Here is a 26,555-nt window from a genome sequence, read left to right as displayed (position 1 = left end):
AGTACTGCCCCCACCGACAGTGAGATGTTCTCTCAGTACTGTCCCTCTCACAGTGAGATGTTCTCTCAGTACTGCCCCTCCTACAGTGAGATGTTCTCTCAGTACTGTCCCTCTCACAGAGATGTTCTCTCAGTACTGCCCCTCCCACAGTGAGATGTTCTCTCAGTACTGCCCCTCTCACAGAGATGTTCTCTCAGTACTGCCCCTCCCACAGTGAGATGTTCTCTCAGTACTGCCCCTCTCACAGAGATGTTCTCTCAGTACTGCCCCTCCTACAGTGAGATGTTCTCTCAGTACTGCCCCTCTCACAGAGATGTTCTCTCAGTACTGCCCCTCCCACAGTGAGATGTTCTCTCAGTACTACCCCTCCCACAGTGAGATGTTCTCTCAGTACTGCCCCTCTCACAGAGATGTTCTCTCAGTACTGCCCCTCTCACAGAGATGTTCTCTCAGTACTGCCCCTCCTACAGTGAGATGTTCTCTCAGTACTGCCCCTCCTACAGTGAGATGTTCTCTCAGTACTGCCCCACTCACAGAGATGTTCTCTCAGTACTGCCCCTCCCACAGTGAGATGTTCTCTCAGTACTACCCCTCCCACAGTGAGATGTTCTCTCAGTACTGCCCCTCTCACAGAGATGTTCTCTCAGTACTGCCCCTCCCACAGAGATGTTCTCTCAGTACTGTCCCTCCACAGTGAGATGTTCTCTCAGTACTGCCCCTCTCACAGAGATGTTCTCTCAGTACTGTCCCTCCACAGTGAGATGTTCTCTCAGTACTGCCCCTCCCACAGAGATGTTCTCTCAGTACTGTCCCTCCACAGTGAGATGTTCTCTCAGTACTGCCCCTCTCACAGAGATGTTCTCTCAGTACTGTCCCTCCACAGTGAGATGTTCTCTCAGTACTGCCCCTCTCACAGAGATGTTCTCTCAGTACTGCCCTTCCTACAGCGAGATGTTCTCTCAGTACTGTCCCTCCACAGTGAGATGTTCTCTCAGTACTGCCCCCTCACAGTGAGATGCTCTCTCAGTACTGCCGCTCTCACAGAGATGTTCTCTCAGTACTGTCCCTCCACAGTGAGATGTTCTCTCAGTACTGCCCCTCTCACAGAGATGTTCTCTCAGTACTGCCCCTCCCACAGTGAGATGTTCTCTCAGTACTACCCCTCCCACAGTGAGATGTTCTCTCAGTACTGCCCCTCTCACAGAGATGTTCTCTCAGTACTGCACCTCCCACAGAGATGTTCTCTCAGTACTGTCCCTCCACAGTGAGATGTTCTCTCAGTACTGCCCCTCTCAGAGATGTTCTCTCAGTACTGTCCCTCCACAGTGAGATGTTCTCTCAGTACTGCCCCTCCCACAGAGATGTTCTCTCAGTACTGCCCCTCCACAGTGAGATGTTCTCTCAGTACTGCCCCTCTCACAGAGATGTTCTCTCAGTACTGTCCCTCCACAGTGAGATGTTCTCTCAGTACTGCCCCTCTCACAGAGATGTTCTCTCAGTACTGCCCCTCCTACAGTGAGATGTTCTCTCAGTACTGTCCCTCCACAGTGAGATGTTCTCTCAGTACTGCCCCCTCACAGTGAGATGCTCTCTCAGTACTGCCCCTCTCACAGAGATGTTCTCTCAGTACTGTCCCTCCACAGTGAGATGTTCTCTCAGTACTGCCCCTCCCACAGTGAGATGTTCTCTCAGTACTGTCCCTCCCACAGTGAGATGTTCTCTCAGTACTGTCCCTCCACAGTGAGATGTTCTCTCAGTACTGCCCCACCGACAGTGAGATGTTCTCTCAGTACTGCCCCCACCGACAGTGAGATGTTCTCTCAGTACTGCCCCTCTCACAGAGATGTTCTCTCAGTACTGTCCCTCCACAGTGAGATGTTCTCTCAGTACTGCCCCTCCTACAGTGAGATGTTCTCTCAGTACTGTCCCTCCACAGTGAGATGTTCTCTCAGTACTGTCCCTCCACAGTGAGATGCTCTCTCAGTACTGCCCCTCTCACAGAGATGTTCTTTCAGTACTGTCCCTCCACAGTGAGATGTTCTCTCAGTACTGCCCCTCTCACAGAGATGTTCTCTCAGTACTGCCCCTCCTACAGTGAGATGTTCTCTCAGTACTGCCCCTCTCACAGAGATGTTCTCTCAGTACTGCCCCTCCTACAGTGAGATGTTCTCTCAGTACTGTCCCTCCACAGTGAGATGTTCTCTCAGTACTGCCCCCTCACAGTGAGATGCTCTCTCAGTACTGCCCCTCTCACAGAGATGTTCTCTCAGTACTGTCCCTCCACAGTGAGATGTTCTCTCAGTACTGCCCCTCCTACAGTGAGATGTTCTCTCAGTACTGTCCCTCCCACAGTGAGATGTTCTCTCAGTACTGTCCCTCCACAGTGAGATGTTCTCTCAGTACTGCCCCACTGACAGTGAGATGTTCTCTCAGTACTGCCCCCACCGACAGTGAGATGTTCTCTCAGTACTGCCCCCCTCACAGAGATGTTCTCTCAGTACTGTCCCTCCACAGTGAGATGTTCTCTCAGTACTGCCCCTCCTACAGTGAGATGTTCTCTCAGTACTGTCCCTCCACAGTGAGATGTTCTCTCAGTACTGTCCCTCCACAGTGAGATGCTCTCTCAGTACTGCCCCTCTCAAAGAGATGTTCTCTCAGTACTGTCCCTCCACAGTGAGATGTTCTCTCAGTACTGCCCCTCTCACAGAGATGTTCTCTCAGTACTGCCCCTCCTACAGTGAGATGTTCTCTCAGTACTGTCCCTCCACAGTGAGATGTTCTCTCAGTACTGCTCCTCCTACAGTGAGATGTTCTCTCAGTACTGCCCCACTCACAGAGATGTTCTCTCAGTACTGCCCCTCCCACAGTGAGATGTTCTCTCAGTACTACCCCTCCCACAGTGAGATGTTCTCTCAGTACTGCCCCTCTCACAGAGATGTTCTCTCAGTACTGCCCCTCCCACAGAGATGTTCTCTCAGTACTGTCCCTCCACAGTGAGATGTTCTCTCAGTACTGCCCCTCTCACAGAGATGTTCTCTCAGTACTGTCCCTCCACAGTGAGATGTTCTCTCAGTACTGTCCCTCCACAGTGAGATGTTCTCTCAGTACTGCCCCCTCACAGTGAGATGCTCTCTCAGTACTGCCGCTCTCACAGAGATGTTCTCTCAGTACTGTCCCTCCACAGTGAGATGTTCTCTCAGTACTGCCCCTCTCACAGAGATGTTCTCTCAGTACTGCCCCTCCCACAGTGGGATGTTCTCTCAGTACTACCCCTCCCACAGTGAGATGTTCTCTCAGTACTGCCCCTCTCACAGAGATGTTCTCTCAGTACTGCCCCTCCCACAGAGATGTTCTCTCAGTACTGTCCCTCCACAGTGAGATGTTCTCTCAGTACTGCCCCTCTCAGAGATGTTCTCTCAGTACTGTCCCTCCACAGTGAGATGTTCTCTCAGTACTGCCCCTCCCACAGAGATGTTCTCTCAGTACTGCCCCTCCACAGTGAGATGTTCTCTCAGTACTGCCCCTCTCACAGAGATGTTCTCTCAGTACTGTCCCTCCACAGTGAGATGTTCTCTCAGTACTGCCCCTCCCACAGTGAGATGTTCTCTCAGTACTGTCCCTCCACAGTGAGATGTTCTCTCAGTACTGCCCCCTCACAGTGAGATGCTCTCTCAGTACTGCCCCTCTCACAGAGATGTTCTCTCAGTACTGTCCCTCCACAGTGAGATGTTCTCTCAGTACTGCCCCTCCTACAGTGAGATGTTCTCTCAGTACTGTCCCTCCCACAGTGAGATGTTCTCTCAGTACTGTCCCTCCACAGTGAGATGTTCTCTCAGTACTGCCCCACTGACAGTGAGATGTTCTCTCAGTACTGCCCCCACCGACAGTGAGATGTTCTCTCAGTACTGCCCCCCTCACAGAGATGTTCTCTCAGTACTGTCCCTCCACAGTGAGATGTTCTCTCAGTACTGCCCCTCCTACAGTGAGATGTTCTCTCAGTACTGTCCCTCCACAGTGAGATGTTCTCTCAGTACTGTCCCTCCACAGTGAGATGCTCTCTCAGTACTGCCCCTCTCACAGAGATGTTCTCTCAGTACTGTCCCTCCACAGTGAGATGTTCTCTCAGTACTGCCCCTCTCACAGAGATGTTCTCTCAGTACTGCCCCTCCTACAGTGAGATGTTCTCTCAGTACTGTCCCTCCACAGTGAGATGTTCTCTCAGTACTGCCCCCTCACAGTGAGATGCTCTCTCAGTACTGCCCCTCTCACAGAGATGTTCTCTCAGTACTGTCCCTCCACAGTGAGATGTTCTCTCAGTACTGCCCCCTCACAGTGAGATGCTCTCTCAGTACTGCCCCTCTCACAGAGATGTTCTCTCAGTACTGTCCCTCCACAGTGAGATGTTCTCTCAGTACTGCCCCTCCTACAGTGAGATGTTCTCTCAGTACTGTCCCTCCCACAGTGAGATGTTCTCTCAGTACTGTCCCTCCACAGTGAGATGTTCTCTCAGTACTGCCCCACCGACAGTGAGATGTTCTCTCAGTACTGCCCCCACCGACAGTGAGATGTTCTCTCAGTACTGCCCCTCTCACAGAGATGTTCTCTCAGTACTGTCCCTCCACAGTGAGATGTTCTCTCAGTACTGCCCCTCCTACAGTGAGATGTTCTCTCAGTACTGTCCCTCCACAGTGAGATGTTCTCTCAGTACTGTCCCTCCACAGTGAGATGCTCTCTCAGTACTGCCCCTCTCACAGAGATGTTCTCTCAGTACTGCCCCTCTCACAGAGATGTTCTCTCAGTACTGCCCCTCCTACAGTGAGATGTTCTCTCAGTACTGTCCCTCCACAGAGATGTTCTCTCAGTACTGCCCCCTCACAGTGAGATGCTCTCTCAGTACTGCCCCTCTCACAGAGATGTTCTCTCAGTACTGTCCCTCCACAGTGAGATGCTCTCTCAGTACTGTCCCTCCACAGTGAGATGTTCTCTCAGTACTGCCCCTCCCACAGTGAGATGTTCTCTCAGTACTGTCCCTCCACAGTGAGATGCTCTCTCAGTACTGCCCCTCCCACAGTGAGATGTTCTCTCAGTACTGCCCCACCGACAGTGAGATGTTCTCTCAGTACTGCCCTTCCCACAGTGAGATGTTCTCTCAGTACTGTCCCTCCACAGTGAGATGTTCTCTCAGTACTGTCCCTCCCACAGTGAGATGCTCTCTCAGTACTGTCCCTCCACAGTGAGATGTTCTCTCAGTACTGCCCCTCTCACAGAGATGTTCTCTCAGTACTGCCCCTCCCACAGTGTGGCGCTCCCCGGGGCGACAGCTCAGATACTGTGCCTGATGGACACTGAGGCTTCCTTCACGTTTGGCCCAGAGCTGACGTCAGTTTGCTCAGTGTCCGTTCTGAGCTGATGGGTTGAGGAGGTACTCCTGTTTGAATTCTGATTGGTCAAATTACCAAGACGTGGCGTTCAACGTACCGCAGAAAACCTGAGGACGCCCCCTCCACTGTCGAGCAGGACATCAGTGAGGTTCATGGTGACGAGATACTCCGAGTCCTGGGTCTCCCAAGCAATAGTGCCTTCGAAGCCCTGGCAGAGGGAGGTGCATGCAAAGTGTGTGAGTGAGTTATCGCTGCATCTGTAGCCTCCCAATTCAACCACAACAACAGACAAACACAAAAAGAGCAGGCATTGACACAGCCACAAGGGACCCAGTGGGGAAGGACCACAGACTAGACTCCGTCCACCACCGCATATGGAGGGGTTGGGTTGGGTGAACAGTCAGAGGGTGTATCACCTCAGGGTCCATGTGAATGGTAATGGTGCCCGGTTTAACGCTGCCCAATTGCACCCATGTGACCAATTAACCTCCTAACCTGTATACCTTTGTAATATGGGGGGAAACCAGAGCACCCAGAGGAAACTCACACAGTTATGAACAGAACTAACAAACTGAACCTGGGTTGCTGGTGGAGTAATAGTATTACTCAAAGTGCTACACTGTCATACCGTGCAGTGTCTGTGTTGTCATGTTTGCTGTAGAACACAGAACAGTACAGCACGTGAACAGCCCATAATGTTGTGCTGAACCAATTAAATTAGCAATCAAAAGGCCATCTAAGCCAATCCCTTCTGCCTGCACAATGCCCCTATCCTTCCATCTCCCTCTCTAAATGCCCTAAATCTGCCTTTACCACCACCCTTGGGAAGGCAGCACATTCCAGGCACCCACTGTTCTTCGTAAAAAACTTACCCTTCACATCCCTTTTGAAATGACACCCCCCCCCCACCTTAAATGCATGCCCTCTGGTTTTAGACATTCCAGCCTTGGTAAAAAAAGATACTGTCTACTCTATGTATGCCTCTCATAAACTTATAAATCCCAGTCAGATCTCCTCGCCGCCACTGCTGCTCCAGAGAAAACAACCTCGGTTTGTCCAACCTTTTGTTATAAGCACATACACTCTACTTCAGACAACATCCTGGTAAATCTCTTCTGCACCCTCCCCGAAGCCTCGACATCCTTCCAGAACTGTATGCAATATGCCAGATGTGACCTAACTGTAGTTTTATAAAGCTGCAACATAACTTCCTGACTTTTGAATTCAACGCCTCGTCCAATAAAGGCGAGTGTGCCATGTGCCCTTTTAACCACACGATCAACCTGTGAAGCCACTTTCAGGGGGCTCTGAACTTGGACCCTATGATTCCTCTGCTCATCTTTCTCTTTATATTTGACCCTCCAAGGTGCAACATTTCACATTTGGCCAGGCTAAATTCTATCTGCTATTTCTCTGCCCGTATCTGCAACTGATCTATATCCTGCTGTATTCTTTGCCAGTTTTCTACGCTCTCCACAACACCAGCAATCTTCGTATCATATGCAAACTTACTAACCCATCCATCTACACTTTCATCCAGGTCATTTATGTACATCACAAACAGCAGAGGTCCCAATACAGATCCCTGTGGAACACAACTAATTATAGACCTCCAGCTACAATAAGTCCCTTCAACCACTGCTCTTTGTCTTCCACTGGCAAGCCAGTTCTGAAACTAAATGGTCAATTCACCATGCTTGTGATTATTTTAAGTTTACACTACAGAATGGATTGACCATGAATGGAAAGGTCCTTTTTTGGCACTTTTTACTTCTTCTGTATACTCAGTGGCCACTTTAGTAAACTCCTCCTAAGTGTATGTTTGTGGTCTTCTACTCATCCACTTCGAGATGCTCTTCTCCACAGCACCACTGTAATGCCTGGTTATTTGAGTTATCGTTGCCCTCCTGTCAGCTTGAACCAATCCAGCCATCTTCTTCTGAACTCTGTCATTAACAAAACGTTTTCCACCCACAGGACTGCTGATCACTGGATATTTTGTTTTTGTTTATCACACCATTCCTTGTAAACTCTATCAGGACCAATGTTGCAGGAATGTAGTCTACAGCCCAGTGAAGGACCAAGCACGGATCTTTCTGCAAGAGGAATTCCACAGCAGTTCCTCATCTTGCACAAGTGCAGCTGCAGATGAGCACAATCCAGCTTGTCTTCCACCGAGTGAACACAAGACAAGCTGGATTGCATTCATCTGCAACTGCACTTGTGTGAGTTGAGGAACTGCTGTGCGCTTGTCCTTGCAGAAACATGGCTCCAGGGCAACATCCATGCACCATCAATCTACAGGCCTTGACACTCAGGGACATTATTATTCTTTATGTTATTTTTGTTGGAACTGCATGTTTTTCTGCTACTGAAATTACATGTGCTTTATGTGCTGTGTGTGACTGTTGACTGTGTAATTGGCCCCAGAGGAACACTGTTTCGTTTGGCTGTATTCGAGGGTATGGTTGAAAGACAATTAAACTTGAACTTTGAACTGTGGAATTTTCCAAAACTTGCTTGGAATTGGTTCTACACAAGTGCAAAAAGAAACAAAAGCAGCCCGAAACCTTTGCTCGTACCTTCGGTAAGAGAAACCTCTCCACAGGCTTATACCACATTTGGTTGACTTGTACTCCAGAGCTGAGCGGACTGAAGCGGGCACTGACAATCACCTCCTGAGTAAACAGACACATGGTAATAAAGATTAAAAATCAGCTTTATTTGTCACATGTGCATCAAAACATCGAAACGTACACTGAAATGTGTTGTTTGCGTCAACAGCCAACACAGTCGGAGGAAACGCTGGGAGCAGCCCACAAGTGTCGCCACACTTCCGGCGCCAACATAGCGTGCCCACAACTTAATAACCCTAACTGTACATCTTTGGAACGTGGAAGGAAATTGGAGCACCCAGAGGAAACCCACACGGTCACGAGGAGAACGTACAAAATCAGACAGCGGTGAGAATTGAACCTCAGACAGCGGTGAGAATTGAACCTCAATCACCGATCGCTGACAGCGTTAAGCATTGTGCTAACCGCTACACTATCATGCCATCGTACAGAACCCGATAAAACAAATACTTCATCCTGGAGGTTAGAAATTATGACAGGGAATTCTGACCAGTCATTACACCAAGCTGCCCCATGCAGTCCACTTCCCACAGTACGGAGGCTCCAGTGAACAGGGATCACAAGAGGCTGCACAAGATTGTAGACTCGGACTTCTCCATCATGGGTACAGCCCCCCATCATCAAGAACATCTTCACGAGGCGGTACCTCAGGAACGCCGCATCACCACCTGTGATTAGTGCCCCTTTCCCACTGGCTGGTTGTACAGGAGCCCGAAGACCCACAGTCAGTGACTCAGCAATAGCTTCTTCCCCTCCACCATCAGGTTTCCGATTCCGATGGGCCATCAAACTATCTCATTATCACAATCACAATCAGGCTTATTATCACCCGCATGTGACATGGAATGTGTTACCTTAGCAGCAGCAGTTCAATGCAAAACATAATCTAGCAGAGAAAAAAATAAATAATAATAAATAAACAAGTAAATCAATTACATATATTGAATAGATTTTTAAAAATATGCAAAAACAGAAATACTGTATATTAAAAATAAATGAGGTAGCGGCCAATGTCCACTTAGGAATCGGATGGCAGAGTGGTAGAAGCTGTTTCTGAATCACTGAGTGTGTGCCTTCAGGCTTCTGTACCTCCCACCCAATGGTAACAGTGAGAAAAGGGCATGCCCTGGGTGCTGGAGGTCCTTAATAATGGTGACTGCCTTTTTGAGACACTGCTCCCTGAAGATGTCCTGGGTACTTTGTAGGCTAGTACCCAAGAAGGTGGTGACTAGATTCAGTCCTGTGCAGTAGCATCTTCATAACAGACAGTGATGCAGCCTGTCAGAATGCTCTCCACGGCACAACTATAGAAGTTTTTGAGTGTATATGTTGACATGCCAAATCTCTTCAAACTCCTAATAAAGTATAGTCACTGCCTTGCCTTCTTTATAACTACATCGATATGTTGGGACCAGGTTAGTTTCTCAGAGAGATCTTGACACCCAGGGACTTGAAACTGCTCATTCTCTCCACTTCTGATCCCTCTATGAGGATTGGTATGTGTTCCTTCCTCTTACCCTTCCTGAAGTCCACAATCAGCTCTTTCATCTTACAGACATTGAGTGCCAGGTTGTTGCCGTGGCACACCTTCACTAGATAGCATATCTCACTCCTGTACGCCCTCTCGTCACCACCTGAGATTCGACCAACAATGGTTGTATCATCAGCAAATCTATAGATGGTACTTGAGCTATGCCTAGTGTGACGAGAATACACATAAAATTAAGATGTTTGCTGGCCTGGGCTAGCATCAGTGGCATCAGCAGTTGGTCTGCCACCTGCCCTCAGGGGAAGGAGAGATAAGGAACAATGGAGCAGCGTCTGGAGATGTGTAATGAAGGGATGTGGGAGAGAGAGCTGTCTGGAGCGGCTCCCCCTTTGAACCCTGAACTGTTTGAAGTGATGGACAGGCGATACCCCAGCAGGGGGATAAAAAGGGACAGGTTCGCTAAGGCAGGACACACACGCCACCCGAGGTAACGAGACCCTGGAAGCGGTGCGCCTCTCACGAGTTGGTGAGAAGTGCCAGACAACGACAAGGGTGGAAAGGTACGATCAGCGGGAACCCGGTGTGTGTCCGCCCTTGCCTGGGTGCCGGGTTCACTGCAGAGGATCGACTGCATCTGGAGGAGGGGTCACAGTCGGTGACCTCAGGTGACATCACCAAGGACCCGCCCAAATGCTGTTTGTGAGCCATCTTGCTGGTCTGTGAGTGAAGCCGTTCTGAATGATCAGTTGTTCCTATTCTATGTCTCTCTTCCCCCACCTTGTCCATCGCCATGGCAACGATTACTGCGAACTGGACTACTAACTGGACTGAACTTTGAGTCATTTTGAAATTGGTCATTTACCCCTAGACAACGATAGAGCTTGATTGATGCTGTTATCTTAATTCTGTGCACATGTGTGGTTATCATTGTTGAATTGTTGCATTTATTATCCTTTCGATTACTGTGTTGCTTGTTTCTTTAATAAAACTTTCTTAGTTCTAGTACTCCAGACTCCAACTGAGTGATCCATTTCTGCTGGTTTGGCAACCCAGTTACGGGGTACGTAACACTAGCCACAGTCATGTGTATACAGAGAGTAGAGCAGTGGGCTAAGCACACACCCCTGAGGTGCGCCAGTGTTGATCTTCAGCGAGGAGGATATGTTATCACCAATCCGCACAGATTGTGGTCTTCCGGTTAGGAAGTCAAGGATCCCATTGCAGAAGGAGGTACAGAGGCCCAGGTTCTGCAACTTCTCAATCAAGATTGTATTAAATTCCTTTCTCTGTACTTTTTAATATAATTTACAGATTTTTATGGTTTTGCACTGTACTGCTGCCTGGCTGGCTGGTGGTATAGTGACATCAGCAGTGGACTTCTAGGCGAATGGTCCCGAGTTCAAATCTGGCCGGCTCCTTGCACGCTTTCCATCTGTGCTGTGTTTGAGTGTCGAGTGTCAAGCTAGCAACTCGGCCTCGTAAAAAAGTCAAATGCTAAGGAAACAGCAAAAATGACGCCCAATGTGCCACAAGGTGTGAAAAGGAACAACAACAATTGTATTGCTGCCACAAAACAAAGCACTTCACCTCATGGGAGTCTCGGCCCAAAAGGACGACTGTTTATTCCTCTCCATAGATGCTGCCTGACCTGCTGAGCTCCTCCAGCACTTAGTGTGTGTTCCTCAAGATTTCCAACATTTGCAGAATCTCGTGCTTAAAATCCTACCTCATTTAAGTCAGTGATAATAAATCTGAGTCATGAATGAATACGCCAATAGTGATCAAGTTTTGCCATTGTGCTTATTCCTCATTCAAAGTGAATGTGCTTTGAAAGTATTGATGCGTCTTCCGATCTGAATCACACAGGAGATATTAGCAGAGGTTCGACCCAGTTCAGTCTAAGTATTGAGGCGAGTGCAGGTTCAGAGAGGAAATTCCTGAGCTTGGGGTGAGGCAGCTGAACATACCGGGATCAAGGACAGTGCCACGATAGCAGCATTTTACGAGGACAGGACTTTCATGTGTGGTTTTGCCAGGGGCAGCCAATGATGTAAGCAAACAGAAGGGTGATGGGTGATTGGGACAGGACAGGGGCAGCAGAATTACGTGGAGAGAGTTGCGAGATGGGGGAATGACCTGGTAACAAGGCCATGATGAGGGTATTAACTGCAGACGAGCTGAAGCAGGGAGAGGATGGCAGATGACAAGGAGATGGACACAAGCAATCACGGGGCAGAACTTTCGCACTAGAGGAAAAGCTTTCCACTGTAATGGTTATATGGTTATATAAAATATGATTCAGATTCAGATTCACATGTACATGACAACATTCTTGCGCAGTGAAATATGTCATTTGTGTGAACAACCAACACAACCCAAGGGTGTGCTGGGGGCAGCCCACAAGTGTTGCCACACACCCCGGTGCCACAATGCTCGGCAGAACACAAAGAGCAACAAAACAAGCCTCGTTCCTCCCTCCCACCCAGCCAGACATGCACATACGCAGTCCTCCAGCCCCAGGATCGTCCCCAGCTGACTCACAGAGACCCTCAGACCCAGGAGTGCACAGATGTCTGGACTTCAGATCGACCTTTGACCTTTGGGACTGACCCCCACCCCCCCGGACTCACCAATGACTGTGAATGAGGACCCTGAATGAGAACCGGGACTTGCTGATGACAGGGCCTCAAACACTGGTCATGCCGTCAAGTGTACCTAGGAGGCCACTGGTTCTCGTGCTTCATGTCCCTCCACAGATGCTGCCTGTCCCCTGAGCCCCAGCAAGCGATCTGCTGGAGGAAGTCAGCAGGTCGAGCGGCATCTGGGCTACAGGGAGGAATTGTCAATAGGAAGCAGCAAACAAGTGTGAAACTTACCTCCAGGGTGGTCTGGTAAAGCCTGACGGTGACGTTCTGCTGGAAGGCTGCTTCTCTCTGATCGTGGAACACACCCAGCCTCGTTATAACAATGGGATGGAGAACTCGGAAGTCAATCTTTGAAGCCTTGCTACCAAGCATCGTCAAGGCCGGACTTCCAGACTGGCTGACAGCTTCAATCTCCTGCCCTACAACTGCAGAAAGAGAGAAAAATCACTATCCTATCGTGCCTTCCACAAGCTCAGGATGCTCAAAAGCCAATGGAAGTGGCAACAGTAACACTGCGGTTTGCATAACGTTCACAGCGCCAGTGATCCAGGCTCAATTCCACCACTGTCTGTGAGTACAGAGTTTGTACATTCTCCCTGTAACTGTGTGAGCTTCTTCCGGGTGCTCCAGGTTCCTCCCATGTCCCAAAGACGTACAGGTTAGTAAGTTGTGGGCATCGGAATCATGGTGGCCCTTGTCGGCTGCCCCCAGCACGTGCTCGGACTGTATTGGTCGTGGACACAAAAGACGCATGTGAAATCAAGTATTTCATTGCAAGTTTTGATGTTTCGATGTACATGTGACAAATAAAGCTAATCTTAAAATCTTACCTTATTACCTATGTAGCGACTACCTGAAGACAAACTACAAGTTGGCAAGAGGCCAAGTGAGGGAGTACCACACTGTTTGCCGTGCTTCCAACTATCTGAATTCAAGTCGGTAAACTACGTTTAATCTTTTATTACAAACCAACAATAAAATCATTCAATTCTTCCATAGTTTTTGTAAAATTGGATCAAATTCAAACAAGGACGAGCAGTCAATGAAAGATATGCGCTCCTTACTCACTCCCTCTCTTTGCTGCCAGAGGTTACAAGCATTTAGCCCAGTACAGAGTGATCCTTCCACCACTCTCTGTCAGTTCAGTAAGTCAAGTCAAAGTCATTAAGTCAAACAACCAAATAAATGAAGCTGCCAGAGCTGTAGCTGGAGCTTCTCAAACCTCTGCTTCGTGTAGAAGACAGATCTTGATCAGAGGCCTGTCCAGATAGCTGAACTCTTCTTCATTGTCTTCTGTGCATTTCCTAAGGGCAAAGTTGGCACAGTTCGCTGATGGTTGCTCCAAAGACATGTACCACCATTCTAAAGTCCACCATATCTTGGCTGAGGTCACCATCAGGCCACCAGAAAAAAAATCAGCAGACCTGCATCTTCCACTGGTACATTTACCTGATGAAACATTGATTCAATGTCTACCATGATCACCACTGGCTCTTTTTTGAATCTAGTTATGACTCCAGTCAGTGAGCTAGTAAGGCCTGGTCCCTGTAAAAGCTGAGCATTAAGTGATGTTCCCTGAAAAGTCTCTCCACAGTCAAACACAACACGAAGTTTCCCTTTTCTGGGGTGATAGACACCATGATATGAATATACCAGACTTGCCCAGCACTGTGTTCCAGATCCTCATGCTGAAAGAGTGCTAGCAAACCTTTGGAAATGACATCCTTCATGAAAGCTGTGTAGTCAGTGTGAAATGACAAATCCCTCTTAAACCTCCCCCTTCGATTTACAGCATGTTGTTCAGCAATCTTCCGATTATTCAGCATGCTAACTTCCTTCTTTGTCAAAGGTAAACTAATCTGGTAGTGGCCATCCACCAGTTTTACAGAATTTACAACCATCTCCATGAACATGTGGTATTCTCATGACAAACCAGATGGTTTGAATGACTGCATTCAAGAAATCTACCTTGAAATGCCACTGCCAAATCTCATCTGTTCAAAACTGAGATTCTGTTAAACGGCAGCTCTGTGTGTGCACAGTTCCTCCCATTACCATGGTCTCCTTTCAGTGGTCTATTCACAGTCAAACCCAATTTTCTGTTCACTACCAAAATATTCCTGTAGTAAAGCCTTAGCCTTGACATATCCTCTCCTATGATCAACATGCTGGCAACTTCTAACACGTTTTCTAGTGACCCCTGGTGTACAGCTAAAGGAAATAGAAGCAGTCACTATAGCTGTCAATCTTGCTTTCAACACTGTTTTCAAAGTACATATATGTAACTATATACAACCCTGACATTCATTTTCTCCTGGCCATACTCAGGAAATCTATAAAATATTAACTATAACAGGATCAATGAAAGATCAGCTAGAGCGCAGAAGACAACAAACTGGGCAAGTGCAAATATAACTAAATAGCAATAAGTAACAAGAACGTGAGATAATGACATAATGTGTCATTGAAAGTGAGATCATTGGTTGTGGGAACATATCAATGATGGGGCAAGTGAAGTTGAGGTTCAAGAGCCTGTTAGTTGTGGGGTAGTAACTATTCTTGAACCTGGTTGTGTGAGTCCTGAGGCTCTTGTAACTTCTACCTGATCGCAGCAGCAAGAAGACAGCATGACCCGGATGGTGGGGATCCCTAATGATGGATGCAGTTTCCTATGACAGCATTTCATGTCGATGTGCTCAGTGGTTGGGAGGGCTTTACCAATGATGTGCTGGGCCAAATCCACTACTTTTTGTAGGATTTTTCATTCAAAGGCATTGGTGTTCTCATACCAGGCTGTGATGCCAGCCAGTCAATATACTCTTCACTACACACCTAGAGAAGCTTGTCAAAGTTTTAGATGTCATGCTGTATCTCCACAAACTCCTAAGGAATTAGAGGCACTACGTATTTTTCTCGCAATTACACACATGCTGGGTCCAGGACAGGTCCTCTGAAATAGTAACACCCAGAATCCTCTCCACTTCTGATCCTCTGATGAGGACTGGCTCGTGGACCTCTCCTGAAGTCTACAATCAGTTCCTTGGTCTTGCTCACACTGAGTGAGAGATGGTTATTATGACACCACTCAGCCAGATTTTCGGTCTCCCTCCTGTACGCTGATTCGTCACCACCGTGGATTCATGAGTACACAATACTGCAATGGATCACACTCAAAGATTTGAATTTCCCTTTCAGGCAAAGATGAAAGTTGTTGCCATGCCATTTCATTTTGCTTCCTCATAATACTGAAAATACTGTTTTGATCTCTATCGTCTGAAATGAGTGCTTTCACGCTGCAAGTGAATGTCCCCATGAACATTCTGAGCTGTCGGATATGACAAGGGTTCTGAGTGCCTCATTAGTGCGGGCTGAGAGTAAACATCCCGACCTACCTCTTGTTCACGTTTCCCAGACACTTGAGGAACAAATGAAACAGCATTGACATTGGGTGATTTTGTTTCTCTTTGTGCCTTTTCAGTATAGGAATTCATGCCGTTGGACGGTCCAGTTGCCGCACTTTCAGCACTCAACACACTTGAAACCCTTAGCACACTAATTTCAGCCAAATTTACAGCAACTTCTTCCTCCAGCTTAAGCTGCTCCTCCTGCATGTTTGTCTTTCAATAATTATTGACACGCCGTTGATACGGCTAAGTCAGCCTGTTTCAATGCATGCAGAGGAGCTGGCTGAGATTTTCTTCCTGGAGCAGAGCTCTGTAAGCTAGTCCTTCTGCTCTGAACATTTAACACACTGTCACCTGGTTTTACATCAACTTGTATGTTATACCTGGAGTCATAACATGCATTGGAACTTGAGAAACATCGTCTGTTGGAAAATGAGGCACGTCTTCATCAGCACCATATTGAACATGACCATCACCGTGAAATGTTTGAGCCAACTGCTGTTTCACATCCTCTTTGAATGTACTGTTGTGTTTATCAATGCTTGTGGTCCATCATCTTGCTTTTCCTGTGAATCCTTGGAAAGTAGTCACTGTGTGATGTAGCTTAGTGGCAGCTTCACAAAGGTTAGTCAAGTTCTCAAATTGAGATTGCACCCGTGAGGCATTTGCTTTATTTTTCATAAGATCCTTAATTAATGCTATTAAACCTATCATTTTCTTCACATTTGTTTTAGGCTCCTTTTGAAGACCTTCAATTTTATTCACCAAACCTTGGGTGATAAGTTTAACTTCTCTCTTGTCAGCCTCCATTTCAGAGCCACTGATGTCAGTCCCATCCTTTGATCCACTCATTCACAAAATGCACCAGCGATACTCTGTTCAATCAACACAGGCAACAACAACTTGTGCCTCCATAGCACATCAACCAAACCAAACAAACAGCGTCCAATTCAAGTGTCAGCGAGCGGGGCAATATTTTGGCACTCATGATCTTTGCAAACCACACAACAAACCAGGGCTTTGAGCTCTGCAATAAAACAGAATAACGAATCATCAGGCAAACAGCAAATGGTCGAGCAACGGTTCCCAAGGGACAGACAGCACTGTGCACTGAAACAGTGTCCAACCCACAAATACACAGCATGAATCAACGGGTCTGCTGCTTCAGCTGTTCATGTTGCTGGCGTACCTTCTCAGTTTTGTGATGGTAGTCGTCTCAGACCTTTCATTGCATTCCTTTGTGTTGGAATTCTTTTTCCATCAAAAGGTCCAAACAATCTTCTTCATCCAGAATGTGAAATGATGTGTGAAGTAGTCGTGCTGATGTCTTTGCCAAAAACTGGTGTTTGTTTGGTATAAAAAATATTTCAGTGACAAAATGTAGTGACTACTTGAAGACAATTTACAAGTCGTCGAGAGGCTAGGTGAGGGAGCTTCACACTGTATACCGTGCTTCCAACTAACTGAAATACAAGTAAAATTGTACAATTGATCCTTCGTTACAAACCAACAAAAAAAAATTCAGCTCTTCCATCATTCACGTAAAATTGGATCAAACTTAATCAAGGACAAGTGGTCAATGAAAAATATGCACTCCCTACTCACCCCCCTCTAAGTTGTTTAACAGGTGAACAAGCGACTATATTTGTTTATTTTAAACGCCACCCAATGCCACGTATTGCTCGCTAACCTGTGCCCAAACCCACATGGCAAATTACTTTAACCCAGAGTGAGGACGTACAACACAAATACAATACAGATGACAATACACGGCTCCCACAATCTGTACGTTGTAAACTCAAGCAGCAAACCTCACAGAGTTGGCAAACGGGAACTAAAGGGTCCAGACACACTGAAACAATGAGGCATTAAAGACAACTATGGCCGTGGGAGCTGGCTGTGGATGTTTGGGACAGTGGAGGAAATACCTTCTGAGCTGATGAAAGTCCATGCTTTTCGTCCTTTCACATGTCTCACCAACATTCCTTTCTCTAAACTTTCTAGGTTTCACCCTCCTCTGCCTCTGCATTTGTTTAAAACATGATTACATCTCCAGTTGTTTCTGTAAGGATGACAACATAAAATGTAAACACTCTCTCAGCTTTTAATTTAGATTTTTTTGCTGCTTGTGCACAGGGGGCCTTTTGTTGGTCAGGTAGATAAAAACGTAGATGTAAACAGCATCCAGTGAGCCTGACCTGGGTCTGTAAAGTTGAGCAGCTGACAGGAGTAAGGGTCCTCCCGGTCCTCATCCGGTATGTCACAGCCATAAGTACCGATTATGAATTTTGCAAGGACACTGCCATAAACAAAAAAAGACAAGAATTTGAATTTCATCAGCACCTGTAATCAAGTTCCCACAGCAAGAATGAATAACTCACGGTGATACAGCAATTGATTATAAAGTTGATTGAAATTCCTAACCCAGGCTGCCAGTGTCAGAGTTGAGTCTTTGAAACAGACCATAATCTGGATGCAATCGCAAAGTATATTTAGTTAATGGACAGATGTTTCATGGTGTGTGAAAATGTAAATACCCATCATATAAACATCAAGATGTCATCACTATGTGGATACTAGCCCAGTCTCCAATGGGCTTACAGCCTGTAGTGGAAACATTTTATTTATTTTTATTTATTGTAAGTAGAGATACAGCACAGTAACAGGCCCTTCTAGCCTAACAAGCCCAAGTCACCTAATTACGTCCATGTGACCAATTAACTTACTAACCCATATGTCTTTGGAATGTGGGAGGAAACAGGAGCCCCCAGAGGAAACCCATGCCATCACGGAAAGAATGTACAAACTCCTTGCGGACAGCAGCGAATTGAACCCAGGTCACTGGCATTGTAATGATGTTCCACTACTGTGCCACCCCCAATTTGTGAATAAGTTTTTGACTGTTACACTAAGAAGAAGCATTTCACCATCAAAGCATCTTTATCACAGAGTCACAGGAGAGCTACAACAAAGAAACAGCCCCTTCAGCCCATTGAATCCACAGTGACCATCCTACCACCCAGTCACACCAATCCTAGATTAATCCATTCATCTGTACTGGAGTGAGATGAGAAACTGCTGCATACTTGTTTTTGCAGAAATGTGGCTCCAGGACAACATTCTATGCAACATCAATCTTCAGGCCATGCCACTAAAGGACTTGTGCTAATATTATTTTGTGACTATAAGTACTATATGTGCTGTGTGTGGCTGTATATACAGTGCTTTGGTTCATTTAGCTGCATACATGGGTATGGTTGAATGACAATTAAACTTGAACTTGAATTCCCACCTCTGCCTGTAAGGAGTTTGTACATTCCCCCCATGACTGTATGGCTTTCTTCCAGGTCCCCACATTTCAAAGACAGATGGGTTAGGATTAGTGAGGTGGACGTGCTGTGTTGGTGTTGGAGGCATGGGAACACTTGTGGGCTGCTCCCAACACATCCTCAGTCTTCGTTGATGCAAAATGATGCATTCCACTGTACATGTGCCAAATAAAGCTAATCTACACTCTTTATTTTTGAAAACTGCTGTGTTTGGTCAAACACACTCACCGGTGGTTCAGTTCTGGTACGTGGCCCAGCCAAGTCTTCCGGAGTGCATTCCGCAATTCACGATGGTGACGAGCTGACAGTATCCCAATCACAAGATCGTACTGGTTTGTTGTCCACTCTGCAATAAAGAAAGCCAGCATCTCGTTAAAGTAGAACAATTTTCAATTGTGTTGTGCCTTTGATGACTGCAGTTTATTACAAAACACTACCACCAATTGGCAATTGCTTTATTATTGTCACATGTAGCAACGTACAGTGAAAAACTTTGTTCTGCATACCACCCATACTTATCACTTCAAAATCGAGGTAGTACAAAGGGAGCAATAGTAACAGAATGCAGAATATAGTGTAGCAGTAACAATTACTGTTGAAGTACATCACAAGTAGACAATAAGACACACGGTCAATGAGGTAATTGAGGAATTGTACGTTCAACCATCTCATGCAACTTTGAATACACCCATCTTCTTTGATAGAGTGTCAAGGGATCTTTACGTCTCGATTTAGTAACTCAAAGGCACCATTCCTGCAAGATATTAAACAGTGCAAACTCTTCCTAATTTGGTAACCCTGCTGTCTGCTAGAGGGCAGGTCATTATCAAGTTCTTCTCAACCAGCTCCTTTTTGCTTCGTGAGTCACAGTGTGGATCCTACCCACCTGGAGGCAAAGTAGACAATGTCTCCAAGAGAAATGCAGGAAGAAACACGGCCATTTTTTGATCTCACTAACACCTTTGACTTCCTCAACTGAGAAGGAAAATGGAGCAACCTTCAAATTTTAGAATTTTAGAATTTGGCTGTGCTCAAATTCTTGTCCAGCAGATGTCTGCTAACTGACAGTAAGCAAAACTGTGGTCCTCAGACTGAGATGGTGGACAATTCTCAACATTTTTCCTCAGTCTTTCTTGTTACCCTGTTGCACCACACTTCCAACAAACTTCCTACTTGCATGAAGCTATTCAATATGACAAACAGAAAACTGTTCACTGTCACCATCCGTTAGTCTTGCGAGACCATGGATCTGCGCCTGGAAAGTCTTCACTCTCCAGGGCTCAGGCCTGGGCAAGGTTGTATGGAAGACCAGCAGTTGCCCATGCTGCAAGTCTCCCTTCTTCACGACACCAATGCTGTCCAAGGGAAGGGCATTAGGACCCATATAGCTTGGCACCAGTGTCGTTGCTGAGCAAGGTGTGATTAAGTGCCTTGCTCAAGGACACAACATGTTGCCTCGGCTGGGGCTCGAACTCACGACCTTCAGGTCCAATGTCTTAACCACTTGGCCACGTGCCCACACTCACTGTCACCACTCAGAATCAAAGATGTTGCAGATTTAGTCACTGAGCTTCAGTCCTCAGATAAGGCTTACGTATGTACACATTGGAAGTCCAAGCTACAAGAACACAAGGGAATAGGAGCAGGAGTCCATCAGGCTTGTCAACCCCACCCTGCCATACAGTGGCCTCAGCTCCCCTCCATTTCTCCATATCCATCTATTCCTCAATCTATCAACATTCAAAAGTTCAAAGTAAATTTATTTTCACATCCTTCTTATAGTGTGACATAACTAAAGCTTTACAAGCTGTACCATAGCATGCCGGTCCTGGCACTCTGTGCCCATGCAGTGAGGCTAAGCATCCCATGTGCCTCATCCACCACCTTCTCTACCAGTGCTGCCACCTTCAGTTTCAGATTTATTTATCACGTGCACATCAAAACGTACAGTGAAATGCATCGGTTGCATTAACAACCACCACATCCAAGGACGTGTTGGGGCAGCCTGTAAGCATTGCCATACATTTCGGTGCCACCACATTCAGCCCAACAGCACAAACCCAGGACCCAGGACAGGCCACCTCCAGTCCCAGGCCTGGACAAGCACTCTCACAGACATTGGGCCTCAGAGAGAGAGGAAGTTGTGGGTGATGGGCAGGTTGTGAGAGGAGGGAAGGGGTAAAGGAACAAAGAAAGGGTGGGTAGAACTGATGGAAGATAAAGGAATCAATGCTGATGCCGTCAATTTGGAGACTACCAAGGCAGAATATGAGGTGTTGGTCCTCCATTCTGCATCTAGCCTCAATGTGGCAGTATGAGTGCCCCTGGACAGACATGTCAGTGTGGGAATGGCAAAGCACACAATTCTGGAGGAACTCAGCAGGCCAGGAAGCATCAGTGGACTGCTGGGGGTGTTGTGGATAGTCATAGATTACAAGAGAACATCGATAACTTGTAGAACTGGGCTGAGAAGTGACAGATAACGTCCAATCTGCAAAAGTGTAAAGTAATGCACTTTGGAAGGTCAAAACTGAAGGAAGAGTACAGGGTTAATTGCAGCATTTATAGCAGTGTGGAGGAACAGGAGGATCTTAGGGACCATGTCCATAGATCCCTCAAAGTTAATAGGGTGATTAAGTTCAAGAGCTGGAAGAACATGAGAGAGGAGCAGAATTAGGCTCTTTGGCCCATCAAGTCTGTTCCATCATGGCTGATCTGTTATAGCTGCAACGTAATGCTGCAACTCCTTAAATCTCTGGAGTACTCCACACATGGAGTGTTGAGTTCAGTTCTAGTTTCTGGAAGGAAATGAAAACTTAAGAAAAGGTGCACAGAAGATTTATCAGGACGCTGCCTGGATTAGAGACAATGTCTTATGAGGAAAGGTTGAGTGAGCTAGGGCTTTTCTCTTTGGAGCGAAGGAAGCTGAGAGGTGATATGACAGAAGTGTATAGGATGGTCAGAGGCATAGATAGGGTGGACAATCTTTTTCCCAGGGCAGCAATGAGGGCATAATTAAAGGTTAATGTGGGAGTTAAGCATAAGAGTGATTCAAGATTCAAGATTGTTTAATGTCATTTCCAGTACATAAGTGTAAAGGAGAATGAAATAATTGTTACTCCAGATCCAACATGGCACAAAAAACACAATAAATATGAACGCAGAAGATAGTTTATATACGTAGATTGATTTTATGTCCATAACATGACAATAGGCACAGGAGCATCTGTACATAAGGTGACTCTAGCAGGAAATTATATAGTGGTGGTGGGGTGGGTGGAGGTGTTGATCAGCCTTACTACTTGGGGAAAGTTAACTATTTTTGAGTCTGGTGTCTTGGAGTCTAAAGGATACCTTGGTAGAATCAGCAAAGTCAGTGATTCCTAAAAAAGCAAAAAAGCACAAAGAATAAATGGATGACAGATGAAATCAAAAATCTAATGGAAGAAGGGAGACGGAAGAAAGCAAATCCAATAGAATATAAGTCCTTAGATAAAAAAGTTAAAAGCTTATGTCAAAAAGTCAAAGAAGAATGGTTAAACCAGGAATGTGAGCAAATAGAAAGAATCCCTATTAGTGGTTCAAAAAGGTTACATCAACAAATCCAGAATATCACTGGTAAAAAGCTCCTCTGTTCTTTAGGTGGACGTTTGAAAGCAAAGGACGGTACCATTATCATGGAAAAAGATGAGATTATGAACAGATGGACTGAGTACATTCAGGAATTGTTTGAAGATGATCAAGGTGATAAACCAGAAATTAAGAAAAACATTGAAGGTCCAAGTATTTTAAAATCGAAAGTTTGTAATGCAATAAATAAGATGAAGAAAGGAAAGGCAGCAGGTCCTGATGAATTAGTAATAGAACAAATTATCGCCCTTGAAGATTATGGATTTGAAAAACTTTCTGATTTAATCAATGACATTTATGAGACTGGAATAATACCAGAAGAGATGAAAAAAATCAATATTTATCACTCTTCCTAAGAAACCTGGAGCAATAGAATGTGAATTACATAGGACCATAAGTTTAACGAGTCATATCACCAAGATACTTCTAAGAATTTTGATGACAAGAGCTAAAAGTAAGATACAAGCTGAAACAGGTAAAGAACAATGTGGTTTTGTGAAAGACAAAGGTACAAGAAACGCATTATTGATGTTAAAGGATACGACCAGAACGAGCTATTCAAGTGCAAAAAGATTTGTTTGTTTGTTTTATCGACTACACAAAAGCATTTGATAAAGTGAAGCACAATAAGTTATTCAAAATATTACAGGAAATTCTAGATCTAGACTTGAAAGACCTCCGCCTAATCAGAAATCTGTACTGGGAACAAACTGCCACTGTAAGAATAGATGGAGAAGTGAGTCAGTTTACGAAAATCAAGAGAGGCGTTAGACAAGGGTGCGTTTTCTCCCGATTTATTTAATGTGTACAGTGAAACAATATTACAAAAAATAAGAGACATCTTGGGAATCAAAGTTGGCGGTGAAAATATTAATAATTTCAGATATGTGGATGACACTGTGCTAATGGCAAGTACCGAGGAAGAACTACAAAACTTAATTGATATAGTCATTGAAGAAAGTGCAAAAATGGGTCTGTCTATCAACTGCAAAAAGACAGAATGTATGGTGGTATCCAAAAAGAAGGGAGAATCCTATCTGCAGGCTGAGAATAAATGGGGAAGACATAAAACAAGTACAGAACTTTTGCTACTTAGGAAGCTGGATGACACCAGATGGCAGGTGTGACATGGACATCAAAAGAAGAATAGGGATGGCAAAAGACACCTTTACGAGAATGAAGAGTATAATGACCGATACTAAACTAGGCACGACAACCTGCCTCAGAGTACTGAAATGTTACGTTTATCCATTTATGTTATATGGCTCAGAATGTTGGACAATATCTAGTAACATGAGGAAACCAATTGAAGCAGCAGAGGTGTGGTTTTTGAAGATGCAAAGAATATCATGAACAAAATGAATATATAACGAGGATGTCATGAACAGAGCAAGCACAAAAAGAGAAATAATGTATGAAATCATGAAAAGGCAACATAACTTCATTGGACGTAATGAGGAAAGAGGAGTTGGAGTGCACAGTAATTATGGGAAAGATTGAAGGGAAGAAAGCAAGAGGAAGACAAAGACAAATGATGAATGGAGACAGCAGCCAGAGAATTGGAAATGAATACCAATGAATTGATCCACTTGACCCAAAACAGGAGTGTGTGGGCCATGGCAGTCAAAGCTCAAACTGGGCATGGCACCTGATGATGATGTCTTGGAGTAGGTTAAAAGGTTGGCACAACATCGTGGACCGAAGGGCTAATATCGTGTTATATAGTTCTATGATCTCAGGATCTTGTCCTGAAATGTTAATTTCCCTTCATGGATGTTGCCTGACCTGCGGAGTTCCTCCAGCTTTTTGTGTATTGCTCAAGATTTCCATCATCTGCAGAAGTTCTTGTGTGGCAGTGTGGTTATGGAAAGTGGAATTCATATGGGAGGGCGCAGGGAAATCCTTGCCATAGCGGCAGATGGAGCGAAAGTTCTCAAGAAAGGAAAGGGGGTGACGAATGAGAGGCGGGGCTGATTGGGCTGACGTCACGCCACCCCCTCCAGCCGAGCAGTGACCTCCCCCAGCCGCCAGCAGGCGACGTCACCCCGCCCCCCACCTCCCCCCCCGCGCCCCACCGGGCGGTTCAGTGACGGTTAAATGCACCATTACCTCGCCACTGGAAGAAGTGGCTGCGCATGGAGTCGATCCGCAGGCCGAAGTGAACGGTAATGGCGAGGGCACAAAAACAGGTCGCCGCCAGCACAGCCACGCTCCGCATTGATTGTCATATAAGCACCGTTCCCAACGGCTGCACTTGCCTGTTGTCCACCGACAGTGCAGTCGATGCTTTCTCTTACCACTAATAGCGCAGGGGGCCTACCTATCGCATGTTGTGCGCAGCCGTGTTCTGCGCGGTGGGTTCTGGGAGTTGTAGTTTCTGATGGTACTGTAAATCTAGGAAGCAGATGCTGGAAGCTAACAATATTTTGGATGGATAACGTTTGAACAAAACTAAGAAAAGTCTTGCTGGAGTGTTGTGGAGCCGTGACGTTAACTTTGTTCCCCTGACTGATCTCCTGAGGATTCCCAGCGTTCTTTGATTTTATTGAAGGTTTTCCAACAGCTCTTGATTTATTTACACATTTTGATTACCCTTGAATTCAAGGGTCAACTTTATTCGCCATTTACATTTACATGTATTAGTAGTTTTGGCGCAACATGCGAGAAAAAAAAATTCAGTAATCAAAGTTCAAAGTAAATTTATTATCAAAGTACTGTACATATGTTTTCATATATAACCCTGAGATTCATTTTCTCACGGGCATACTCAGTAAATCCATAATAGAATAATTACTATAATAAGATCACTGAAAGACTACTCTGTAAACAGAAAAGAAAATAAATAATATATAAATAACTAACTAACTAACTATCAAGAATGTGAGATGAAGAGTCCTTGAAAGTGAGTCCATAGGTTGTGGGAACATTTCAATGATAGGGCAAGTGAAGTTATTACCTTTGGTTCAAGAGCCTGATGGTTGAGGGGTAATAACTGCTCCTGAACCTGGAGGTGTGAGTCCTGAGGCTCCTGTACCTTCTTCCTGATGGCAGCAGTGAGTAGAGAGATGGACGCAGCCTTTCGTCAACAATGCTTCATGTAGATGTGTTCAATGGTGGGGAGGGCTTTACCCATGATAGTTTGGCCCATATCCACTATTTTTTGTAGGATTTTCCATTCCAATCAATATACTGTACACAACTCATCTATAGAAGTTTGTCTAAGTTTTAGATTTCATGCTGAGTCTTTGCAAACTCCTAAGAGGAGGTGCCGCTGTGCTTTCTTCATAATTTCATTTACGAGCACCCTTGACAGATCCTCTGAAATGATAACACCAAGGAATTTAAAGTTGCTGACCCTCTCCCATTTCGATCTTCCGAAGAGGACTGGCTCGTGGCCGTCCAGTTTCCCCTCCTGAAATCAATAATCAGCTCCTTGGTCTTGCTGACATTGAGTGAGAGGTTGTTGTTGTGGCGCCACTCAGCCAGATTTTCAATCTCTCCCCATATGCAGATTTGTCACCACCTTCATTTTGCGGTACAACAGTGGAGTCATTAGCAAACTTGAATATTTATTCTTTACAATTATTCTTAATTAGTTTATAAAATAGTGGTTATGGAATAAAATCCATAGTTGCCGCCTTGTAGGAATGGATTCTCTGAGAATGGTCTACTCCTCTCTCTGATTAGAGTTTTGGTTTAAATTCTTTTACCTTATTGGTACTCCATAGTTTCTCAATCCTTTGTTTTCAACAAGTTGTGGACCAAAATTCTTTTCCACAGCCATTTTCTTACCTCAGTAAGTATCTTGAGTTCTGACATTTTGTGTGAATTCCACCTGAAATACTGCCATTGGCGTTTTGAATCCCCTGTGGTTGTGTACATTCAACATGCTCAGATGTTGTTGAATCCTGTTCCTGTTTCATTCTGAAGTCTGTGTTTAATAGCACGCATTCATATCTGCATATTCTTGACCTTGCATTGCGATGCACAGGACTGGAAAAAACTGCTGCGGTTGTAAACTCAGCCGGCTCCATCATGGAC

The 26,555-nt window shown here is 45.6% G+C and overlaps 1 protein-coding gene across 3 annotated transcripts in view; it reads right to left on the bottom strand.

The window, feature by feature from the left end:
- b3galnt2 (beta-1,3-N-acetylgalactosaminyltransferase 2) overlaps window positions 1-25,186 on the bottom strand; it is a 42,905-nt gene extending 17,719 nt beyond the window's left edge. The window contains exons 1-6 of one of the 3 annotated variants that reach the window (XM_063039597.1): window positions 24,624-25,186; window positions 19,113-19,230; window positions 17,754-17,854; window positions 12,383-12,576; window positions 7,964-8,059; window positions 5,479-5,589 (exon numbers count right to left, since the gene is read on the bottom strand). In XM_063039597.1, the coding sequence (XP_062895667.1) occupies window positions 5,479-5,589; window positions 7,964-8,059; window positions 12,383-12,576; window positions 17,754-17,854; window positions 19,113-19,230; window positions 24,624-24,732 (729 nt within the window). In that variant the 5' untranslated portion in view covers window positions 24,733-25,186. The remainder of the gene's footprint in view (window positions 1-5,478; window positions 5,590-7,963; window positions 8,060-12,382; window positions 12,577-17,753; window positions 17,855-19,112; window positions 19,231-24,623) is intronic. The other 2 variants (XM_063039607.1, XM_063039600.1) reach the window with 2 other exon arrangements.
- Window positions 25,187-26,555: the final 1,369 nt, after the last annotated feature.

Source organism: Mobula hypostoma, chromosome 2, assembly GCF_963921235.1.
Source record: "Mobula hypostoma chromosome 2, sMobHyp1.1, whole genome shotgun sequence".
Taxonomy (NCBI): Eukaryota; Metazoa; Chordata; class Chondrichthyes; order Myliobatiformes; family Myliobatidae; genus Mobula; species Mobula hypostoma.
This window is presented reverse-complemented; position numbering and strand designations above follow the sequence as displayed.